Source organism: Peromyscus maniculatus, chromosome 7 (genome assembly GCF_049852395.1).
Source record: "Peromyscus maniculatus bairdii isolate BWxNUB_F1_BW_parent chromosome 7, HU_Pman_BW_mat_3.1, whole genome shotgun sequence".
NCBI lineage: Eukaryota > Metazoa > Chordata > Mammalia > Rodentia > Cricetidae > Peromyscus > Peromyscus maniculatus.
Window position 1 is genome coordinate 81,385,389 of NC_134858.1, and position 13,658 is coordinate 81,399,046.

General features: G+C 35.8%; 1 protein-coding gene and 1 long non-coding RNA gene across 13 annotated transcripts in view; one reads left to right on the forward strand and one right to left on the reverse strand.

Annotated features, from left to right (window-relative positions):
* Phip (PHIP subunit of CUL4-Ring ligase complex) overlaps positions 1-13,658 on the forward strand; it is a 126,592-nt gene that overhangs the window by 36,931 nt on the left and 76,003 nt on the right. For 6 of the 7 annotated variants that reach the window (XR_013052864.1, XM_076576760.1, XM_076576761.1 and 3 more), the window contains 2 exons: positions 12,178-12,399; positions 12,695-12,795. Coding sequence is in view for 6 of the 7 variants with exons in the window: in XM_076576760.1 (XP_076432875.1) it covers positions 12,178-12,399; positions 12,695-12,795 (323 nt within the window). In the remaining variant the exon portion in view is untranslated. Of the gene's footprint in view, positions 1-3,806; positions 3,906-12,177; positions 12,400-12,694; positions 12,796-13,658 lie in introns of those variants that run through there. The other variant, XM_042281381.2, reaches the window with a different exon arrangement.
* The window catches only part of LOC121830920 (uncharacterized), a 114,901-nt gene that overhangs the window by 9,073 nt on the left and 92,170 nt on the right, over positions 1-13,658 (reverse strand). For all 6 annotated transcript variants that reach the window (XR_013052867.1, XR_006074251.2, XR_013052868.1 and 3 more), the window contains one exon: positions 8,799-8,891. This is a non-coding gene — a long non-coding RNA (uncharacterized LOC121830920). The remainder of the gene's footprint in view (positions 1-8,798; positions 8,892-13,658) is intronic.

Here is a 13,658-nt window from a genome sequence, read left to right on the forward strand (position 1 = left end):
AAATACCAAATTTATGCAGGATTATCTGATTTGATAGAAATTTGATGCATAATCTCTTAGAATGTTTTGAATAAAACAACATTGATATAATGTGTTTGTTCCTATTTTTCCTATTTTTTGAGCTTAATAAAATTTTCAGTACAACATATGAAAGTACTTTGAGCCAGGGAATAATCAAATTAACTACCTTAGGCTCAATTGAACTTACCACTTATTCTTGGAAATAGTTCCTTTTTTTTTTTGTTTGTTTGTTTTTTAAATAAAGACACATGGTTTATCACAGAATCATATAGCCTGCAGGGTCGAAATAATCCGGCCTTACAAGAAAGTGGGCATCTCAGGGCATTTCATTTGGGGAAGAAGAATAAGTAAAGAAGAAACTGCCTCCTGGTGTTTCCTTTAGTTGAAGGCATATACAAAAGGGAAGAAGAGGAGCATAATAATGATTATATAGTCTTACCTAGATTCTAAAAGATATTTTTAAGAATGTGATATAATTTGCTAATTGTGCAAACTCATAGTTTTTATTTATATGGTGATTTGTAGTTATATACTCTAAAATAGTACCTTGGAGTAGAAATGCTAATAGAGCCTGGTTTTTGTGTTTTAAAATTTATTTTCTGTGTGTGTGTGTGTGTGTGTGTGTGTGTGTGTGTGTGTGTGCGCGTGCGCGTGTGTATTTGCATTAGTTTATGTGCAGGTGCTTGCAGAGGCCATGTGTCAGATGGTGAGACCTATTTTTTTTCAATTTACTTTTGTTTTTGTATTATCACTTAAATGGGTAACAGGGCACATTTATATCTACTGCACATATTTATCTTGTAGAGTCAAACTGATGATGGGTATTTTCTCATTCAACTTTCTAGAAGCACACAACATACTGATCTGACTAGTACTTTATAGCTTGGTCTTGAAAATTGAAGAGGGATAGGTAAAGCTTGTGACAGTAGTTCATGTGCCAACACATTGACATATTTATTGGATTAACAATTTGGTAAAGGACTAACCAATATTTTCTTTTAGTACATTGGGTATTTTAAGACTTTCAGTTTTATTTCTAAGTTGCTCGTTCAGGTATTTTCAAAAGCTTTACCAAGGGACTAATTCTCTTGAGTTTTCTGCAAAGGCCCAACTGTAGGCAGGTTTAGTTCTATCCTTAAGAGCCTCAGCTCTGACCTCAGTTCTAGTCACACACAGCTTTACCACCTCTAAAGGAGAGAGGGGAATGGATAATAATAGTAGCAACATAACGGGATTTTTGTGGGAGGATCTGCAACACTGCATGTGATTAGTAGCTATCAGGGGTACAGATAAAAGCCATTGAGCTTTACCTACTGCTGTTAATTTTTAGACAGACTTAAGCAAACATTGTCTGTTTTTACTGTCTTAAATGCTTGTGTGATGTTAGATTTTGAACTCAGTGACCTAGTCACTGACTTATGTTCTAGCCTCTAGCTAAACTCTTGTTCATAAATGCTATGAAAAGTTTTATAGGAATTCCTTGTAATTGGTAAGTGAAATTTTCTTTTAGGAAACTATTACTATTTGTGTTAATTTATTTTAATAATATTGTCTTGGTAGATTATTTTTTAAAAGGAAAGAGATAGCATAATTACAAGTTAAATTTTACTTTCTAATTCTTACTTAATCTTATAATCTTTTTACTTGGTTTCAGGATCACTGCCTGAAATTATGTTTACGAAAGAAAATCAGAGTTGATGAATTCTCAGGACTAAGACAGCAATACAAAAGTTCATTGAGCACATAAAAGACAGAGATCCCAGCCGGGTGCAGTGATGCAAGCCTTTAATCCCAGTACTCCGGAGGAGGCAGAATCAGGCCGGGCCCTACGTAGAGAGTTCAGGCTAGCCAGGCACATAAAGTGAGGTACATACAGTGTCTCAGGTAGAAGAAGAGAGGGAGGGGTGGGGGAGAGAGAAAGGGACAGAGATCCACACCTCCTTTCAGAAAGGTAAAATGTATTTCTTTTCCATTGAGATTAAGGCAAAGGAATGTAAAATGCTACGTTTACTAGAGGTTATAGTAAAGAATATGGGTTGGTGTTTTTAATGAATTTGAATCTTTCTACCCGTCACTATTGGAGAATTGGAGGTATAAAACTTGAAGACATCTGTTTACAAATAGTAAATGGACAGTAATGATACCATATGATAGGAACTTTTTGATATAGGACACCTAAATTAATATATTTGAATAGGCCCCTTATTTAATCTTACCATAGAAAATGGTAAGGGAATTTACTGGAGAAGGAACACCTTAGCTGAATTGACTGGATGTTACCAAGTTAGAGAAAGGGTTTTACAAACTTTGAGAAATTATAATATATAATTGTACATTATTGGATATAGCACAGAATTAATATTGGTTATCATTGAGCAAAAACCAGAAATGCTGATGGAAGAAAACCATATCAAGTTCCTATCTGATGTGCTAAAGAGTAAGTCTTTCCTGAGGGCAAGAGAGAACAAGTGATAAATTTCAAGTATACACTGCATTTCTTCTTAGATAGGACTCCTACAGAAACCAGGCTGCTCCGAAATTCACCATCTTTCTGCCTCATGTTCAGCCAAAATGCTGGGATTGTGGGCGTATACTACCTCTTACGGATCCTTTTGCAGTGTATGGATTAAAACAGCAGTGATGTTGGGAGTGGTGTTAATTAGAAAGGTCCTAACAGTGAGCCATGAAACAAAGCAGAGCTGGGACAATCGCAGGGAAATTGAAAATAAGATTTATATAATTTAAAAGACACACACACACACACACACACACACACACACACACACACACACATATGCACGCACACACGCACACACGCACACACACACAAACACACAGGAGGACGAGTATGAGAGTATGTACATAACTTGTTTTACAGAAAGCCATCTCATTTACTGTGTCAGTCATTTAAGCAGAAACCGTCTGCTAAGTTGGACATCCTGCTCTTGTGTCTGAGAGGTTTATGTGGGAAGCCAACAAGAACAGTGGGAACAAGATAGAGATGTAGCCTAGAAGATTCAGCTGAAAAATCATTCATATGGAAAGCAACATTACATACAGCTGAAGAAAGCTTAATCTTCAATTTTTAAAACTGACAAAAGAACATAATAACTGCCATGGGTAGTTGCCTCTGATTCTGGAGGGCAGTAGGTAGGTAGAGAAGAGCATCTTAGAAGCCAAGAGAAGAGTTTTTCATGAAAGACAGGAATAAGGCAAAATAAGACTGAAGGTATCTTAAGAGTTTGCCAGTTGTTAATTATTACCTGAATCTAAATGTTTGTGGTCCCCACCCCCAAACTCCCATTTCAAAAGTATCTTGAAACTAATCCCTATTAAGAGGTATACCTTTTGGTAATGGTTAGGCCATGACTTTGTGAATGGGTTGATTTCCTTTAAAGAGGCCCAAGGGGACTTGTTTGCCTCTTGTATCATGTCTGTTAGAAGTTTCTACTTAGGAAGTAGACGCAATGCTTTTTACTAGAAACTGAATCTCTTAGTCTCTGGGTCTTAGATTTACCAGCTTCCTGAACTCTGAGCATTTAAATGGCTGTTTATAAATGACCCACTCCAAGGTATTGTTAAAATAGCTCCAATTGATTAAGACAAGTAACTTTGACAGATGCTGTTTCCCCTTTTCTGTGTTTTAGTTACATTGTTACCTTCCCTATGTATCAAACACAGAGCTTTCTTACTATTGTTCAGAACCTTTCTGCTACCTACTTATTCCCTTTGCTAGGGATTGGATTGTTTTCTCAAACCATTCATGTGGTTAATTTCTTTATTAGCAGGTTGAGGCTGGTAGAGGGAATCTTGGTTTGAAGATCTTGACATAAGCTTGCACTATGCCCCAAATGGTACCAATTGTTTAAGAGGAAAAATTGGAGGTGAGAAAAATAGGAAATAATATGACTAAATTAACTTTACTAATTGTAGGATGTATTGACACTGTGCATCCTGAAAATGTAGTGTCTTTGCAGTAACTTTTGTTACTGGATTAGCTGGATAATGTCATATAGATAGATTCTGCAGAGCCAGGTTCTGAGACATTGTACAGACCATATTTGTAAACTTCTGAGGACATAAATAAGACAGGATTCCAGGTAGGAGAGCCTGAAGAAATATGACAGTTAAATGTAATGTGTATATGGAGTCCAGTGCAAAAAAAAAAGAAGAGTACATCATAAGCAGAGTTGACAGACGGAATGGATCCTGCAGATTGAAGATAGTATTATTTATATTAGCTAGACTACTTATTCAGAGAAGGTTTTTGTTTTAGAAAGGAATGGTGTATCAGGTTTGCAACTTGCTCTTAAAGAGTTCAGCAAAAGTCTGTCTTTCTCTCCCTGTGTCTGTTTATCTGTCTGTCTAAGTAAGTGTGACTTTTTTTTCCACCTTTAAAGTCAGGGAAAGATTTACAGGCTTAAATTTTAAGGCCAACTGAGCAAAATTGTTGCGTTCCCAAATATATACAGTTTTCTACCTGCACAAACATGAACCATAACTTATCACTTACCTCTCTATCAGATTTTTTATTTAATATTTCACATACTAGTCACTTAAAAATTTATTTACGTATATGTGATGTAAGTGTATGTGTACATGTATGTAGGAATGCTTAAGTTCAGAAGCCGGAAGAGACTGTTGGCGTTGTCTACCACTCTTAACCTATTCTTTTAAGTAGAAGTCATTTTTCTCTGAACCTGGGGCTCTTGCTTTCTCTGGTAGGCTAAAATCCAGCAAGCCCCTGTGATCTTGCTGTCATTCGCCCCTGTGAAAGCTGGAGTCACAGTCACTTGCAGAAAACTCAGTAGACCCTGGGATCTGAACTCAGGAAGCCTTTGTAACCCCAGTCATCTCCCTAGCCTATATATTTGTCACTTCTAACCCTCTAGCCCTTGTTTTAGATCAGCAGCTGGAATGGACTTGGAAAAGGTAGTTTACTGACTGAGTAAGCCATATGAAAAATTACCATCAAGTTCTGAAACAGCTTTCCTTTTTAATAAATAACAAGTTACTACTTGTTAATTACTTTAAAACTTGCTTTCTAGAAAGTAAAATTTGTGAATATAGATTTTTGACTGTTTTGTTTTCTGTTTCAGATTTATGTGGTTTGTAGCTTTGTGTTAAAGTTTAATGAAATTTTTATGTAGACCATACAGCATTTGTTTTCTGAGGCTTGAGGAAAATCAAAGTCTAGTGCATTACAAAATAGGAAGCCATGTCAGACCTGTAGAAGTTTCCTTCCTCAAAAGAGCAAAGCCATACACCTCCTCAGATAATGTGTTGCCTAGACTTGCTATATCCAGAAGAATGCTTGCAGTTCTCTCCATCATGGTTTTTGTCCCACTCAGTTCATCGTTTTTTTTTTTTTTTTTTATAAATACGGCCCTTTATAGAGGGGTTCATAAAATTTTAAACTTTTTTAGATGGACAGCCTGATCTTAGTAGAAGATATATTAAAAGGAAGCAAGTATTACTGCTACCACTTTTATAGAATACTTCAGAGAATTAGATAAATAGCAGTGAGTCCAGCATAAAGGCCTCTTTTAAAGGTACCTTACTTTAGTATGATATATGTGATCTTTTTAAGTTTAGTGCTAGAAATAAATAGGTTACATTAAACCAAATTCCTTGATTTGGAGAAATCTAAATTTTGCTTAAATCCTACTGTTCTCATCAGACCTTTGTACTCTATTGTATTTTCAGAATGAAAGTACATTTTAACTTCTTTGCCTCCAATCTTCATTGACAGGATATCTTGAAATAATAATTAAAAACCCACTACATTTGGTCTCTTACTTTTAAAGAAGATTAGGTAAGCTAAAGGCTGCACAAATTTTTTGTTGTACCGTTTCTCAGCTCATGCTAGGTTTAGTGACAATAGACAAGTAAACACACGGACGGCAGTGAGCACTTTTCACAGTAATTATGGGTATATTATTAAGTAAAATAACTACTTATTTTTTGTCCATGCTATTTCCAGATTAACACTATATAACATTATAATTGGATTTAAAGTGAACCCCAAAATAAAATTTCAGTTTTGTAGCCAGCCTGATGCTTTTATCATAGCATTCTCTTATAATTATGAACTCTAAGTGGTGCCTCTTTGTAATTCTATCTGTTGTCATTGTCATTTATAAACTAGTAACTAAGTTTTGTTCTCTATCCTAGACCTTCTGTTGTAGCTTCAGATCTGTTCAGAAACAGTAGAAATCAGCGGGATCTGTCAATTGAAATTCTCTAGTAGCTACTTTAATAGGTTAAATCATGCTCTTAATACCTTCTCTGATTTTCCTTAGATTAAGCCTTTCTAGATTAGATGTTAGTATCTGGAGACAGTGTTCCTGCAATGATGACTACCAGTTTCTACTGGGCATTGAGACTTCATAACAACAACAACAACAACAAAAACCAATGCCAGTCAAGATGTCTGTGCTGCCTAAATATATCTAAATGCTATCTAAATATTAGGTTTCCTCTGTTGATTTTGGGAATTTTCCTTCGTAAGTGCCTTTACTCAACTGAAATTCTAAACTTTGTTCACTTTTTTGGTCTGTTCTTTTGTTCCCATTTCTCAGGAAATAATATTCATGTGCTTGTTTTATTATTTCTTTATGTTTGCTGAGGTTATGTAATTTTTCCTGATTTGCTTTAAAAATTGTTCTCAGTGTCCTTCATACATTTATCTCAAAATTTATTTTCTTTTGACATTTGTCAGTATGAAAAGAATGAGTTTCGGTGTGGCATTTTCATGAATATGTGTCATTATGTTTTTTTGTCATTTGTCACCCTATTGTACTGTCCTCACTGTGTTCCTGTCCTCTGACTTGTTCCCTTACTTGGACACCCCTCTCCTGATGTCTCCTTCTTTGCTTTCAGCTCACAAATATCTATTTCACTCTCTTCCCCCGGCCCTTTCAAGAAGTAAAGGAGCCAGAAAATAGAGAAATAGAGGGAGGGTAAAATTAAATATAAAAAAGGGAAAGAATAATAACAAGGGTAGGAGAATATTATGGGAGGAGGAGAATAAGAGATTGTATTGTTTTTAAAAAGTTAAAGCAAAACAAAACAATTCCAAATAATAGACTGAAAAGAAAAATTACTGCTCAGTAATGAAAACAGTGTAAACAAAATCAGGTGATGTATGAAGAGGAACTAAACAAACAACCTTGCAAATATTTAAAACACTATGAAACAGAAATACATCTAAAAGTGTAGTGGTTTAAAAAGATGTGGCTGTGCTTGGTGGCACCCACCTCTAATCCCAGCACCAAGAGTCAGGACCAGGTGGATCTGTCTGTCTGTGAGTTCTAGGCCAGCCTGCTGTGTTGTAAGAGAAAAGGATGGGGTTCTTTGAGCAGGTTCTTCTTGGGTTCTCAGATTGGAGATGGCCGGTTACCTAATAGGAAGCTTGGGAGCATCTTGTATTTCCTATGGTCTGTACTAGTGCTGTGTCTGTATTAGACAGGTATCTAAAGTCCACCTGACCTGTCTGTATCTCGGTAGCTCGCTCGCTCGCTCTCTCTCTCTCTCTCTCTCTCTCTCTCTCTCTCTCTCTCTCTCTCTCTCTCTCTCTCTCTCCCTCTCTCCCTCTCTCCCTCTCTCCCTCTCCCTCTCTCCCTCTCTCCCTCTCTCCCTCTCTCCCTCCCTACCTCCCTACCTCCCTACCTCCCTACCTCCCTACCTCCCTACCTCCCTACCTCCCTACCTCCCTACCTCCCTACCTCCCTCCCTCCCTACCAGGGGCCTTTTCTGGACATACTGAGCTTTGCAGTCTGAAGACTGGCCTGGTTCTCTGAACCTCCTGACACTCCCCAGATCATTACAGCTGGTGTGGCTGTTTTATCTGGCAGATCTTTTCCAAGCCTATTAGGAGTGTGACAAGGGACCAAACCGTGAGGCAGATCTGCCTTCCTGCTTTTTCAAGAACTCCTGGAGTTTTTAGGTTCTGTAGCAGTTAGGCATAGATGCATGGCTGCAGAGATTGATCTGCTTGCTGTCTTCAGCTACATGGATGCAGAGGTTGATCTGCTTGCTGTCTTCGGCTACATGGATGCAGAGGTTGATCCTTACTGTCCTCAGGCTGAGTCCTCTCAAACTCTCGAGTTTTCTCAGTTGGTCAGATCTGTTGTTAGCTACCAAGGGCAGGATATTTTTGACACATTTCTTGTCCTCCACCTAGCCTCTTGTCATCTATGCCCTTTGGTTTTTCACTGTCCACCTCTCCACAACAATTTCCCTGAGCCTTTCATCATTCAGTGGCTGAATAGGCCAATTTGTGACTTCCCAACCTTGATCTCAGGCTCTTACTGTAGTTCAGTCTTTAGTGATAGGCTCTCCCTCAAGCGGTAGCCAGTTGCTGCCCATCACTTCGAGTGAAACATGAGATTTCTATCCACCTGGAGGAATTACTATCTCACCAAAACCAGCAACTAACTTTGATGTGAGGATAGGACTTTAGATTCTTGAGAATAGAGTCTAGTCTTTTTTCTGATTCTCCTTCACATGGATGTCTCTTTCCTTTATATATCTTAAATATATACCATGTTGATATTGAACCTTTTCATCATTCATATAACATTGTTCTTTTTAATACCCAATATGATTTTAACATTTTTCTTTTATTAGAGTCTGATGTCTTACTCTTTGATTTATCGTTAACCTCAGTATCATTTGTGGTGCTGCAGTTAGGCTCAAGGAAAGAAAGCTTGTTTAAATTCTAATCAACAGTTTGATCTCTTTAAAGAATAATTTTTAGTCAGTTTTCAACTTACCTTTCACAGTTATGTAAAACACATGTGTAAGGTATTGAAGCTGTAATTCAGCAGTGATGTACTTTTCTTGGATTCAGTGCACTGGTTTAATACCTAGTGAGCAACAGTAGATAAATAAAACAATTTATAGTGCATTTATGCATCTATACTTTCAGTTTGGTCTTTTTTTTTTTTAATGTATGAGTGTTTCTGCTGGCTTGTATGTATGTGCCTACGTGCGTGCCTGGTGCCATGGAGTTCAGAAAGTGTCAGAGCCCTTAGAACTAGAGTTAGCGACAGTATGAGCCACCATGTGGCTACTGGGAACCAAACCTGCTCCTCTACAAGAGTAGCAAGTGCTCTTAACTGCCTAATAATCTCTCCAGTCCCCTTTGCTTTGTTTTTGTGTTTTCCTGAAGCCTGAGTTAGCCTCAAACTTAGCCAGGGATGACCTTGAGCTCATCTTCTGTCTTCCACATGTTGAGATTACACAGGTCACAATGTGTTATCCTACATAGTTTATTTTCCTTTTAGAAATACTTTTTTTTCAGAGCTGGAGGGATGGTTTAGTGCTTGAAAGCATTGGTTGAGCTTCCAGATATTCTGGGTTTGATTCACAGCACCCACATGGAGATAACAACTCCCTGTAACTCCAGTCCCAGAAAACAGGATGCTCTTTCTAGCCTCTGCTGGCACTGCATGAATATGGTATATAAACATACATACAGACAACACCCATGAATGTTTAAAAAAATGTTTTCTCAATATTCTATTTTCCTTTCTGGTTAATTGTTTTTTGTGCTTATAATTTTTACAGTTATTTTAAAAGAATTTAGTTGATTTTTTCTTTCAAATTTCCTTTAAAAATTACTGATCAAAAGTAATAAAGCATGAGGTAAAATTTGCTTAGTTATACTTAGTGTTCTGTTTGAAATTCTGCAAAGAGTTCCATAGGAGCAAGAATAGGTTTTTTAGTAGTATAGTATAGATTTCCTTAAGTAGTTGATTAAAAGTTCTGTTATGTAATAGGAGGGAAAAAAAGGTTACTTGGAATATTAAATACATAAGCAGAAATATACATTAGTTCTATTATTGGCACTCGTTGGAATAGGGGAGAATAATAAAGTTAGTATTTAGTTGGTACAATTATTAAATAATAAGTTCAGGAATACAATAGGATTAAATTTAATTTGTGAGAAGTGGCTGGAGGGAGCACGAGTTGCCATTTTTATTGTTTGTTAAAGCTGACATTTTTATCAGAAAGATAAAAGTGTCCATAGTTTGTTAACATGGGAAACAATTGTAATGGAGTATAAAGCAAATTCTCATTTAGATTCCTCTGAACAGTGAGTGACACTAGTATTTGGAAGCAGAGTTATACACATTTTGCTTTTGTCTTGTGTTATATGAATGTTTAGTGTAAAATTCCATTTTTGTAATAAATACAAGTCAGAACCAAATACAGTCAGTCAGTCAGTTATTTTGGAGGAGTTGATTCCAGGTCCTTTGTGGCTATCCGGGCTCTGTGGTTGTTCAAGTTGCATATATAAAAAATTGCATATAATTTGTACACAACCTGTGTCTCTTACCTTGTACCTTAAGTCATCTCTGCATTACTTAACAATAGCTAATGCAGTGCCAGTGCCTTGTAATTAGTTGTTACATCTTGTTTATGGAAAGAGGCTGTACATGTTTTGTGTACATGTGTTTGTTCTGAATATACTTGTTTATTGAAATAGATAATGGAGAGTGGTGACATTGCTTTGCCTTCAATTTTGGAACTGAATCTAAACGACTGGAGTGAATGGTTTACTCAATTTATGGAATTAAGAGAATTTAATTAAATGAGTGTTGTGAAAATAAAGTCTTTTTATGTTTAGCAAGTACTTGTGCTAGGTGGTGGGATAGACTTTGTTTTCAGAAGTCAGAGTGCTGTTTTGACTTCACTTACCACAGATGTGCAGATGGATTCTTATCCCTGTTAGTCCTCCTCTTGATCTTTTCTAATCTTCTGCTCTAGTAACAACTTACTGTATTGCTTTTTTACTATCTTGACTTCTCTAGTAACAATTTATTCTTTTTACGGTTAACTGTTTTACCAGCTCTGAACTGATTTCCTGTTTTCTAGCCTCATTCACACTGATGACAAAGTACTCTTTGAAAAATACATCTTGTCCTGGTACTGCCCTGCTTGATGTCTATTATAGATCATCTTATTTCTTCATTTTCACATCATTACTTCATATTCTAAGTTAGTGTGCAGACTGCTTGCTACTTAGTAACTTTTCTAGTTTGCTTCAGGACTCAACCACAACTAGTTTGTATTTAAGTGGGCAATGTGTCAGGTAGTGTTGGCAGAGTATGAATTAATAGACATTGTCTGACTTCCACTACTCTATGTCATTATTGTACATGTCATATCTTTGTTTTATTAGTGTGAAGCAGAAAACTTCTGTGAGTTGTTTGCCTTAGTAGATTCTGTTTAGATCTAGAGGTTTGGGTTTTTTGTTGTTTTTTTATTTGCGTTAGATTGAAGATCTTAGAAGAATGGTTACATGAAACCATAGTGAAACTAGATCCTGCCAGACACTCAGTAATTTTAAAAGTATTTGTTTTCTATTTTAACTTATAGTTTTGAGTTTCTAGGATCATTATATGAGGATTAATGACATGATTTATACTGTTTTAAATATTTGAGATTTTCATATTAAAAGATAAAAAGAGAACCCAGAAGTTCTCATCTCTGTTTTGGAATGTGAAATTGTAATATTCCAGATGAAGAATTAATGAGGAACACTTTCCTTAAAAATTTCTTACTGCATTTAAGCTAAACTAAAATTTTATATGTTTATTGGCTTCAAAGAGCTAAGCCTTTTTTTTCTGAAGAACGATTTTAGCCAGTGTCACAAATTTTAGCTGAATGTCAATAATAATAAACTTGTTTGTTACACTTTCAGCTTTCTAGAAGCTTCTCCAGATTACCATACTTTTAGTTTTGTATAGCAAAATGACATATATGATATTAGGAACCAATGTATAATATAATTGTTTTGCAGTTAGATTTGATATTATTACTGCAGAAATTCAAATTTCTTTGTAAGATTGGAGGTAGTAAGATTGGAGGTAGAGGTAATTAATTGTAGATGGTGGGTGGGGACCATTGATGCATGTTAGTTATTACCTATATCTTCTCTTGTTTGCTTATGGTTACACAGATTTTAATTCTTGAATGGCTTAATAAAATAAGGAATTTAGGAAGAAGAATAGTTCTTAAGATTTTCTAGTTTTCAATGCCTGCCATGTAATTGTTGATATATGGACATAACTCATTTTTTAATATTACAATTTGAATTATTATTTATAGGGTTAATTCTGTCAATGTGTCTATTCTCCTTTCAAGGGTTCTGATGATTGCCTTGTGAAAATCTGGGCCACAGATGATGGGAGATTGCTAGCTACTTTAAGAGGACATGCTGCTGAAATCTCAGACATGGCTGTTAACTATGAGAATACTATGATAGCAGCTGGAAGTTGTGATAAAATGATCCGAGTCTGGTGTCTTCGAACTTGTGCACCTTTGGCTGTTCTTCAGGGACACAGTGCATCCATTACATCACTACAGGTAATTGTTTTAAACTCTAGGAAACCTTTTTTGATTTAAAAATTTAAATTTTAATTAAGATTCAATTAAGTTTTATGAAGTCACTTTTACAATATAGTATCCAAGGTTTAAAACAGAAAAGTATTCCTGCTTTATGAATTGTATGGACTTGTTATGTCATAGCAATCATGAATTTAATTAATTCTATGTTTCTGGTTACTATTAGTTTCTATTAATTTGCTTTTTAAAGGAGAGTTTCATTATTTGGACTGTCTTTGTTCTTGTAAAGACTGTTTTCCCTATTATTGCTTTTCAGTTCTCACCATTGTGCAGTGGCTCAAAGAGATACCTGTCTTCTACTGGGGCAGACGGCACTATTTGCTTTTGGCTTTGGGATGCTGGAACTCTTAAAATAAAGTCAGTTGCTATTTTATTCCATAAAATAAGTGTGTTTAATTGTTGAAAGTTTAAAAGATAACCAACAAAGGGAATATATTTAATTTTTTACTGGATTAAATAACAGAAATAAGCTTTGGTTTTTCACTAATTTCTTTCAGTTTTATGCCTCACCATTTTTTTCATGCTTTAATTTTTTTCCCCTCATACTTATTGATGTTAGTTATCTTTGTCTTGAGCCCAGTTGTTTCCTTAAAGGATATGTTTTATTGCTATGTCTTTCTGTGGGCTGTATAATTTTGTCTCAGTAGCTTAATTTTATGCTGAGAACATATTAGCGTTGCTAATGCTATTTAGTGTTATCCCAAGGTATTTTATATTATTTGTGGCTATTGTAAAGGGTGATGTTTCTCTGACTTCTTTCTCGGCCCTTTTATTATTTGTGTATAGGAGGGCTACTGATTTTTTTGAGTTGATCTTGTATCCTGCCACTTTACTGAAGGAGTTTATCAGCTGTAGGAGTTCCCTGGTAGAGTTTTTGGGGTCACTTATATATACTATCATATCATCTGCAAATAGTGAAAGTTTGACTTCTTCCTTGCCAATTTGTATCCCTTTGATCTCTTTTTGTTGTCTTATTACTCTAGCTAGAACTTCTAGTACTATATTGAATAAATATGGGGAGAGTGGACAGCCTTGTCTTGTTCCTGAATTCAACATACGAAAATCAGTCAATGTAATACACCATATAAACAAACTGAAAGAAAAAAACCACATGATCATCTCCTTAGATGCTGAAAAAGCCTTTGACAAAATCCAACACCCTTCATGATAAAGGTCTTAGAAAGATCAGGAATACAAGGAACATTTCTAAACATAATAAA